The sequence below is a fragment of the Zeus faber genome (genome assembly GCF_960531495.2).
Source record: "Zeus faber genome assembly, chromosome: 6".
Classification (NCBI taxonomy): domain Eukaryota; kingdom Metazoa; phylum Chordata; class Actinopteri; order Zeiformes; family Zeidae; genus Zeus; species Zeus faber.
In genome coordinates, this window is record NC_137201.1 from 23523835 (window position 1) to 23534708 (window position 10874).

The 10874-nt window shown below is 44.1% G+C and overlaps 1 protein-coding gene across 1 annotated transcript in view; it reads right to left on the reverse strand.

Annotated features, from left to right (window-relative positions):
* Positions 1 to 10874, reverse strand: part of parvg (parvin, gamma) — a 13112-nt gene continuing 2238 nt past the window's right edge. Inside the window, exons 2-14 of the mRNA XM_080002999.1 lie at positions 6662 to 6759; positions 6267 to 6331; positions 5153 to 5255; positions 4519 to 4662; positions 4098 to 4213; positions 3862 to 3920; positions 3741 to 3775; positions 3580 to 3641; positions 3204 to 3272; positions 2975 to 3076; positions 2257 to 2329; positions 158 to 336; positions 1 to 33 (exon numbers count right to left, since the gene is read on the reverse strand). Of these exons, the coding sequence (XP_079859125.1) occupies positions 263 to 336; positions 2257 to 2329; positions 2975 to 3076; positions 3204 to 3272; positions 3580 to 3641; positions 3741 to 3775; positions 3862 to 3920; positions 4098 to 4213; positions 4519 to 4662; positions 5153 to 5255; positions 6267 to 6331; positions 6662 to 6719 (960 nt within the window). The 5' untranslated portion in view covers positions 6720 to 6759 and the 3' untranslated portion in view covers positions 1 to 33; positions 158 to 262. The remainder of the gene's footprint in view (positions 34 to 157; positions 337 to 2256; positions 2330 to 2974; positions 3077 to 3203; positions 3273 to 3579; positions 3642 to 3740; positions 3776 to 3861; positions 3921 to 4097; positions 4214 to 4518; positions 4663 to 5152; positions 5256 to 6266; positions 6332 to 6661; positions 6760 to 10874) is intronic.

Here is a 10874-nt window from a genome sequence, read left to right on the forward strand (position 1 = left end):
TTTTTTGCGGTTAAGTTAAAAAAAAGTTGCATCCTGAAAGGGGGGGAAAAAAAAAAACACTCAAAGAAAATCTAAGCGGCTGTTTATCTGATTGCACGTCATAACTTTTGCCATGTAGACTTATACTGGATTCATTCTGTTTCCTTTGAAGCATTACCTGAATGACGAGTGCATCAGATTGTAAAACAGAGGCGTTTATTAGAGGACAACATGGATATAGATGACATGGAAATGGAACATCTCTCAGACTATATTCCCTCTCTCAGCTTCCTTTGTGCTTGTTGAACAGCGCGTACAGGACCTTCAAGGTGGCAGTGAAATCCTGAGAGACGATATCTGTGAAAAGAAAAAAAAAAAAAAAGATCCACAGCAACCGTTAAGCGACCGTTTAGGGTTATAACGCTCTGTATAATCAGCTCCTCGGTGTCAGAGGTAATAAATTGGTGCTTTTCACGTAACAGCCGTGGCTGACGCTCTAATTCCACAATCTGTTTTAACGGGTCGTACATCTCGGGGTTTTAAAAAAAAGGAAACAATAACATTAGATGGGAATCTAATCTAATCACCGTGTCCTTGCAGGATGACAACCCAGAAAAATGGCCCTTTTCTTGGGTTATGCGGTAATTAAATTAACGCGGCGCGGTGAGCGACTCCGGCTCTGACTAACCTCATTAATGCACGCGCGTGCGGCGGGCCTCCGGTTCGTGGGTTCCCCATTCCATCACAGCGATTACGTTGGTAATTAAAAAGATGGTAAAAAAAAAAAACCCTCAATTGAATTAGCCACTTGTTCCTCCTTAAATTAATTGCGCAGTTACTTGCATTAACAGTTATCGCGTCAAAGACTATTCTTAAATTACACACCACGACTGATAAAGGAAAAATTAGGCGACACTTTAAACACACACATTAAATCATGGGGACGTCAGCAGTGGTGGAAAGTAAATACAAATACTTTGTTACTGTACTTAAGTACATTTTTCCAGTGTCTTGCTTACTTTAGTATATTCTGTTTTGGAGACTTTTACTCCACTATATATCAAAACAAATACATAATTTTTTTACCCTTACATTAAACATAGTCCCGTTTATTTGTGTAAAGTACTATGACATCACATATAGAATTTTTTTATGGGATCTGCCTAAGCACCCATCTGCATCTAGCCTGCTTATCCTGGTGAGGGTCGCGGTGGCAACAGGGCCAACGGAGCCATGCCCATGCGTATTATGGGCTGTGTTATATCAGGGCCCTGGATATGATGAGTACTTGAGTACTAGAGTCATCTTGTGTACTTTGACTTCAGTAAAAGGCCTGAGTACTTCTTCCACCACGATCACTCACTCACTCACTCACTCACTCACCCTTGTTTCCTTATCCCTTTCTTCCGTCGCACCGTTTAGATATAATTTCACATTGACACCGGTGAAGGAACGAACAGGAACTCAAACGATGCACAGATTTAATCAGAACATTTCGGGAGCCGCCTGATAGTTGCGATACCGCGAGGCTTGTGGATATGGCTCCGTCTTCAAAGACGGACGCACGCACACCACGCCAGTAGCAAAAGCAGGAAGGTCTAATCCAGCCGATGATAGACAACAGAGTGACAGTCTCCCCTCGAGGACGTGCGCCTCCTCGCCGCTCTCTAAATGAATGATGATGACCTCGGACCGCAGCCAATCATCCTCAGCAGCAGCGCTCCCGGCACGAGCCTCATATCCGCGCTCATTCATATTCCACAGCAATTCTACGGTAGCTCTCCCTCCAAAACACCGTCGGATTCACACCCCTTTCGGAGATTAGCTCCCGACCCCCGGTTCCGTCCCGCCGGCTTTTCTCTACTTGATGTGTGAACGGTCCACGGCGCAGATAAACGCTCCTGACAAGGGCTCTCGTTACGTTTTTTGAGGTCCCCAAATTCTCACGACAACAGCAGAGAGTGTGAAGAATTTTCTTTTTTTTCTATTATTATTTTGGAGCCAGTGCCACTCATTTCATGAGGGACAATTCTCATCTGGGCATATAGGCAATGGATTAAGGACAAATAGGAATCTTTCAAAAATGACATCACTGATCAAAATGCGGATTCTCCACATCACAGATTAGGAAACTGTTTCATGTACATTTTAGTATTGCATCAGTTACTTTTATTATGTCAGACAATGGATGGAGCTACTGTAAACCCCACAATGTGGGGTGTCAAGTTGAGTTTGATGTTGTGAAAAACCAAATGTGTCCCATGTTAAAACACGCACCTTGTGGGTTGATGCTGGTCACGTGAAGTCCCATCTCAGCGAGGAGGTCCAAGGCCAAGGAAACATTATGGAGCTACGGGTCAAAGTTCATCAAATATCAGACACAAGACCATATGTGACACCTGGTAAACAACTCATTTGGAAAATAAAAAGTTACCAGATTCAAATTTCGTCATCAGCACACACAAGTTACATTACCCCTGACCTTTATCCTGATGATAGCTCACCTTTTTTTTTTTTTTATTTGTATACAGATTTATTATTGTAAAAAAAATATATATTTTTTTATATAAATACATTAGATATATAATTTATAGTATAATATAATTTATAATATATTTTTTTTTATGTTTTTTTATATTTTTTCATATTTTTGCAAAAGTTACTTGAAAATTAATTTAACATGAAATTAACAAATATATATATTACAGCTAAATTAAGCGCCTTCGACAAAAATATGTGGAGAGGGCCTCAGGTAGGTTTCTCGCCATATCGTTCAAATTTTCCAAATGAAATGTCAGCCATTTAAAGCTTCTATAAAACTGTACAATGTAGTGAAGACGATTTCCCCAAAGAAGTGAAATTCCCATTTTTGATGTGCGGGATCCAATAGGCGCACAATGCAGGCGGATTCCCAATGAAGTGAAGTCAGCAACTTTGCTGGTTACAAACACTTTCTCCAACCGGGGCACGACTCCATCGCGTCGCACGTCAATACCATCTCGGAGTGAGTGATGGGGGTCAGATGGAAGTCGTGGAGCGGGACGAAGAAGCCTTCCAGCTGTCCAATCAGCAGCAGCAGAATCACCCCGTCTGAAAACTAGACGGAGAAGATCTGAAAGCACCTGACCTCCTGCTCCGTCCAGAGGAACCCAGGCACAGGTGAAGGAAAGCTGTCCATCAACAAGGAGACAACAGCCCAAATATGGCTTTTTTTTTTTTTTTACCTGTTTGTCTAAATCAGCCACCTGCAGACCCACCGTAGACATGTTCCGGTTGACAAAGTGCAAGATGGCCTGGAAACGAAAAGGGGTTGACAAACAGGGTCGACTCTGAATATGCCGCAGAGACAATCGCTTCATCTTTAATTAGTCCTTGTTTGTTGCCCCTCTTGAAAAGTGTGGAACCGCTGGGGAATTTAAGGAAAACGCCGGTATTTTCGTAATCTAAGCCTTATCTTTTGAACATTGGGAGTCGACCCCGAGGGACTGGCATCGGGAACGGCAAAGAAGGAACGTGGTCATGGTTGCCCTATCGCTCTCAATACTGGATCAGTTTAAGACGGAGGAAAATACCAGAGTTTTCCTTTAAAAGCCGCTTTACCTTCTTCACCGCGTCGACCTCGTGGACGTCCAGCTTGAGCAGCCGCTCGACGGGATCCCCTCCTTTTGTCAACGGGAAGAAGCCGGAGGAGCCCGTAAGTCGGCGTGCCGTGCCGTTTCGAACCGTTTCACATCGGCTCAACCCTGAACCCTCTTACTCACCGCCGGAGGCGTCGGGGGAGTCGGTGCCGGCGCAGCTGTTGAAACAGGCGGCAGATGGAGTCAATCCAGAATTCCCCGCTAAAGGCGCCTGTGGAGATGCGCGGAATCGGAATGCACTGACCTCCCCTCTCCTGTCAGGAACTCGCTCTGCGTGTTCGATTTGATCCCGCTTTTACTGACCTGGGTGCGACACAAGAAGAGAGCGACATCGGCCCCGAGAATATTCAAGGTTTAAGTCGGGGGAAAAAGGGACGGAGCCCCGACGCTCGGGCGTCAAAACCAGCACGTTTTCCGAACCGGCTACGCCCTTCAGCGGCGGGGGTTTGTTTTTTCGAGAGACATACCAATTAAACTTACCTCCACTAGAACAACCTCAACCTTTACATTTGGCGGCAAAGCCAGATCAGGCTGGAAATGCCTCACCATGGCAACCAGCAGATGGATCGTGGCCAGAAGGTCTTTGTTGTGGATGACTGACAAGCAAAAGAGAGGAGAACAGTGAAGGCCTGCGCTGGCGTGGCAGAGCCCCTCGCAGCGTTCTGTGCGCTGGATAAACAACAACATAATATCCAGCGACTGATGATTAACACTGCTCCCTGTAGCGTCAGCAATTTCATCTCCACAATTATACTCCACGGTAGGCGTCGGCCGACGCGGCACCCCAGGCCCGCACCGAATCCTGTCGTGACTCATAAAGCGTACGAGCACCATTTCACATTTTTTCCCCTCAATTGTCGGCTCCTCCATTGTCGGCCCTTTTGCTTGGAGCGTGACTCACGCTTGACGCTCCACTTGGCAGGATCCTCGTCCCCGTGGCCGAGTCTCGGGTTCAGCTCCTCCAGGATCAGCTCCAGCTTGTGGGTCTGAGCAGCGCTGGTCAAGGCGATCTCATCCACGGGCAGGTGGACGCCGGCCAGCCGGGCTGGAAGATCCCGAAATGCACAGCGAGGTCAGAGTCATTTTGATTGGGAGCGAGTTCAGGTGAAGGTCAGAGATCAGTGTTGATCATATGTTGCTAAAAGTGGATGTTTGGGTATAGTGGGTAAGCGATAGTTTTGGTAGCTTAATTCAGATACAAGACATTAATGTAGAGGTCTTTAAACTTGGGTTCACTTCATTTGCACATAGGGGCACGACTTGTGTTTTGATTGATATATTTTTACAAAACAAATGTGTTATATGGTTTGAAATATATAATAAGCTGTAAGAAAGATTCTTATTTAACTTCCCTTTGTTTTGCATATTGGCAGAAATGGAAATTGTTATGCACATAAGGAGTGTTTTTAGACTCAAAAACAGGGAAATAGGCCAAAAAAGGTTGTGAACACACAAAAATGAAGTGCTCGTGTCTTTATGCATGTCAGTGTCACATTTCTATATAAGTCTGCTGTGTATTCTGCACTGGATCTCACCCAGAAGATGATGAAGCACCAGTCCGTCAAACAGGTCTTCCTCCAGACTCTGCACCACGATGTGATCGGGTTTCAAGGTGCTGTTGATCCAATCCGCCAATACCTGACCACCAGACACAGTGTGGTTCACTTTCAATTGCCTTTATAGCTTCACCACAAGCCCTTCTTTGTGCTTTTTAAGTGGTTTACGTTATTTGCAAATATTTAGTTTGAAAAAAAACAAAACAATGAATGAATTACATTTTGGTACCCGTTTGACAGTAGCCCTATATATACATATCTATATTTAATATCTTTAATATTAATTTAATTTATATAAATTTATATATATATATATATATATATATATACACATTTTTTTTTAATGTATTTGTACCCTAACCCTATTTTAAATGTATTTTTTATATTTAATATTTTTGAATAAATGGTATTTCTTTCAAGCCTCTTTTAAAGCCATCTCCTCCATTTCTCGTCTTTCTCCTCTGTCTGCCATCACCTCTGATAAAGATGTTCATTAAAATTTAAACTGATCCTTTCCGAGCCTCTCCTCGCAACAGGCTCGGCTAATGTTCTCCGGGGAGTTCATAGACATATATATGGCCCTGCGATGCCCTTCCTGTGCAGCCATTATCCTCGGCCCACTTCACGCTCGAGGAGACGGCGGTTTTTTGGCGATCGTTCAAAGGAGGATGCTCGCTGTCACCGCAGCGTTGCCAGGCGGCGAAAAACGAAATGATCGTACGAGGACTCCAGAAATATCGTATTTCAGGGCAGACGATCGTACATTGAAATCCAGACCGCGGCGCTACCAGAACTGCCTTTGCAAGGTGTATGAATCCGTGTCAAAGGTGGGGTTGGATCATTTACGGCAGATCTAGGATCTGTTTTCCGTAATACATTACTGACCTAGGATGAATAATAAGGTTGGTTCCAAATCAGATCCGTACTAATATGAAGGGGAAAACCCTGAAACTGTGACCTGTCAAGCTTAACTTTTAGGTTGTTTTATTTGTTGTTGTTTTTTAATCAAAGGGCAAAAGTCATCGTAGAAATATGTTAATTATCGGGCATCCATCTGGCAACGCCGGTGTGTCGCGGCCGTTTGGCCTCGTACCCCCTTCAGCTTCTCCAGTTTGGGGTCCTGCAGCGACGTCGGCTGAATCAGCTTCCTCTCCTCCCCTGTGTGTGGATGGAAACGCACGAACACGTGCAGCATCACTTTCTATTCCCCCGGCGGTTTCATTCATCAACCTGCCTCTTTAACGTCGATTCACTTCTCATTTGGAGAAAAACACCTCTTTCATTTCATTTCCATTTTCGTTTATCGCTCGTCGGAATGTGTTGCACTTTGGAATACATTCAAGTGCTTTAAAAAAACAAAAGAAGAAAAAATAACGGATATAAACCCATTTCGGTGTTGCAAGGCCGGTAGCGCTTGGTAAGTAATGAAACATTTATGCCCCGGAAAAAAAAAACTTGATTGGGGGTTCAGCCGCTCGGCGCACGTACCCTGGAAAGACTTGATATCCACAGGGTCCTCTTCGCTCTCCCAGTCAAAGACATCCATGGCTCCTCCACCGGGCAGGGTAATGTTTTTCGGCACTTGCCTGATATTAAAAAAATAAATAAAATAAGAAAAATCCCATGGAAGGGTGATCTAAGGTTGATCTGCTCTTACATTTTTAAGACCCAGTAAAGAGAGAGTGAAACACTGAGGCTGTATACGCAGAGACGGATGATTCCAGGTCCAGAGAGCAAGTAAAGTTTATTTTCTGTCTTTATTTTACGGCGCTGTGTGCCTGGTTTCTATATTTTATGCTGCACATACTGTATATCATTGTTCCTATTTTATTTCATTGGCCTATGTGTTGACGGCTTCCACAAAGGTCCAGAAAATAAGGCGATCTGAAACTGATTTCACTGGGTCGCACTAATCAGCAAATCCCAGATGGTTGACTCCGGGTCAGAAAGTAAAAAAAAAAAAAAAAGGATAAATAAAAGTCCTGCCATGATTTCGCTCCAGCCATGCACCGATCCAGCTGCTTCCACTCACTAGTTGGACCTCTGGGTCGATGCTGATTGGCAAATCCACATGGTGGACCCAAAATCCCAGACCGGAATTTGAATTTCTGAACCCGGATTTTTTAACCTCTGCAAAAATACCGCTGAGGATTTGTCTTTGAAGTTCCACCGCGGACCACGGCTTTATAGGTTTAATAGAAATGGCGTACTGACAACTTTGAAGTTTTCTTTTCCCAGGAAGTCGGGTTTTATGTCGATTTTTTTTAGCCGTTCCTCTTTTGTTCTGTTTTTGGTTTTGATGAGTGTGACTCAATAGGACGGTCACAGTTCTCAGCAGAGCACTTTGATAATGACAATAAAAAAAATAAAAAAAACGAAGAAGAAGAATGCATTTAATTAAAGCACCTTTCACAACACACAGCGACACTGTTCGCTGTTTAAAAAAAGAACAGCTCTCAGCTTCAAGTCAAGTGGCTAAAATTATTTTGACTTCATGCTTTTCAGAAAGCAAAACAAATATTTATTTTGATGAATCAAATGTCAAGCGGCGGCGATGGAACGAGACATACAGCGCGCCAAAATATCACCTGGGGACTTGGATTTTGACAAGGACATTTTCTCTGAGCCATTTTGTGTTGTTTTTCCCATATCGGTGTGTGTTTGTGGATTTATTATGTGCAAGTTCACAGAAGCGACTTTCAGACAAGGCCTCAAACAGAAGTGTTTTCTTGTGGCAGCAGCAGCAGCAGCAGCATCTCAAGTGCCTCTGAGCAGAGACTACCATCGATAACGTTGATAATGAAAAATGGATAAATGCCTAGAAGACCCTGAGAACCCTGAGCTGATATCCAGAGAGATGTGGAGCCTCCCCTCCGCCTCACATCTCTTCTTTGAGTTAAAACAGGAAGCGGAGCGAGAGAGAGAGAGAGAGAGAGAGAGAGAGAGAGAGAGAGAGAGAGAACATTCAGCTAGGCCATCTGAAAAGGCAGAATGCAGAGGCTTAAAGTGGGCGTCTGCAGAGTTAAATTTAACGTTTTTAACTGAATCTAAGACTGCTTTTTGGACAAATCATCTCTTATTCTGTCTTATTTGACAATGCATTGCAGGTAAGTATTGTCTAAGTATGTGTAGCTTATTCCCCTTTCTACTCTTTGCATGAATAACTTGTTCATTTTCTACTCTTTGCATAAACAACTTATTCCATTTTCTACTCTTTGAATAAACATCTTATTCCATTTTCTACTCTTTGCATTAACAACCTATTCCATTTTCTACTCTTTGCATAAAGAACTTACTTATTTTTTTACTCTTTGCATAAACAACTTATTTATTTTTCTACTCTGTGCATGAATATATTATTCCTTTTTCTACTCTTTGCATGAATAAATTATTCCCTTTTCTACTCTTTGCATGAATAACTTATTATTTTTTCTACTCTTTGCATGAATACATTTTTGCTTTTTCTACTCTTTGGATGAATAACTTATTGTAACAGCTGACACAGATTTGAACCCAACAGCATGACCACAGACACAATGGAGTTCTGTAGACGTAACAGTTCTTTAATGGGGCTCAGGCAAAAGACAGGGAAAAAGACAGGCGAGGATGTAAAACCAGGAAATCAGTCCGTAAGGCTAACAATCGGAAAGGGGCAGGCGGAGGGTAAATCCCGAATCCAGAATGTGGGAACACGGTCAGAGCCAGGCAGGCAAGGATACAGAAAAAGACACTGGAAAGCTGGGTGGAAGTAACTAGACAATCTGGCACCGCGTGTGTGAACAGGACCTACAGTATGATGTCAGAGTGCTGATTGGGGTGAAGCCGATTGGTCGGGGCAGAACCCTAGGAGTTGGGACACTTACTCCCAAATCCACTCTTTGCATGAATAATTTATTCCATTTTCTACTCTGCATGAACAACTTATACTATTTTCTACTCTCTGCATGAATAACGTTTTCCCCTTTCTACTGTGATAGAACAATGCAAGTGCTGATGCTTTATTCATAATAATCTATGTTTCATATTGTTTATATAACCAATGAATCCTAATGATATTACAGTATAAAGAAATAGCCTCATTATTTTGTGCAGCATTTTGCCCATGTGCTTTTCTCATACAACCTATGCTCACAACGTGACCCAGTACAAGAAGGGGAAGGACTCCCTCTATGCACAGGGTAAGAGGAAGGTTGCACCATCCTCTGTGTTATTGATCTTGTTATTTTCCACCCTGTGAAGGCCATGCAACATTCCTTTGTTACTCATCCATGTGTAGAGGTAAGACAATGTGGTGTTTGCACACTCTAGCAACCGGAGGAAGCCAGGGACTTGACATTCCTTTGCACTCTTAGATATTGATTATTTACTTTCACATACTGATTACCTACTACAAAGGGAGAGTCATAGGCAGGCGCGGATTAATGCACAGGCTAGTCTAGGCTGCAGCCTCGGTTCCCCACATGTGCAAGGGCCCCCGATTGGCCAAAATATTTGTAGTTATTTAAATTTACTTCAGAGGAAAAACCAACAACCACACTTTGACCCGTATTGGCCCATGATAAACATTTAAATCATTAAGCAGCTGATTGAGTAAATATGTGGGTCATATGGTCATGTGGCCACCATCCACTCAAAGAGAGAGAGAGAGAGAGAGAGAGCGAGACGGAGATAGAGGGGGTTTTGATGCGTCCCTTATGAACGCATTGTATATTTTTTGTTTTGTGATCGTTGTCATGTTTAGTTTGTTTGTTGTGGTCGCTGCCGGGCAGATGCACGCGGTAGAGCTCGCCCCCGGCGATCAGCTGTGGTTTGGCAGTGGGGTGGTGGTGGTGGTGATTTTTCTGGATAGACAGGACATCCTCAATCTGGTTAAGCATGATGAGTAAGTAGGGGTCCCCACACAAAGAGTAGCCTAGGGGCCAATGGCCACCTCAATTGTAAATTTAGAGTGTGTTGCATATTAGCTGGGACAAAAGATCAGTCACACTTAACCTCCGTCACAGTCCCTGTGGGCGTGTATTTTCCACTTCACAATGTGATGGATTACTAATTCCATGGAAAACGACACAGAAGCAAACATATTCAGAGATCATTGGGAAGCGGCACTCCCAAATGTGCAGATATAACTTGTACTGTAATACAAGGAACCGCCACACTGGCGCCCGAACAGTGACCCGACACAGAAGGGCTGGCCGAAGACGCACTGGAGCCACCCGCCAGCAGATGGCCAGCAGAGGACAGGGGGAGAAGCAGCCGCAGCGGCCACCAAGGGTGTCCGCCTGCAGCGAGCTACTCTTCCAAGCAGCCACCGCTCCGACCATCAGCAGCCCAGCAGCCAGGCCACCTCTCCAAACAGCCTCCCCAACAGCCAAGCCCAGCTACACCTGCACCTACACCCCACGCTCCAGAGGGGAGGAGGGGGTAGTCTGTTTCGTTGCCCTAGGTCGCCCATGGACCATGCTGTTCCGGGGTTCCGAATCTCCTGGAAAGGGGACTGTATTTTTGGACACTTTTGTTTATTTAAGGTTCGGGAACCCTGTTTCAGAGTCCAGGCATTTTATTGTTTCTTTTCATTTTTTCCTCTTTTTCTCTTTTTGCTCTGTTTGGTTGGGGGTGGGGGCAGGCTTCGGGGGCATGTGGGGTGGGTGTGGTGTGATTTAAGCAGCCACACCTGTCTTGAGACGAGTAAATTGGGCCCAGG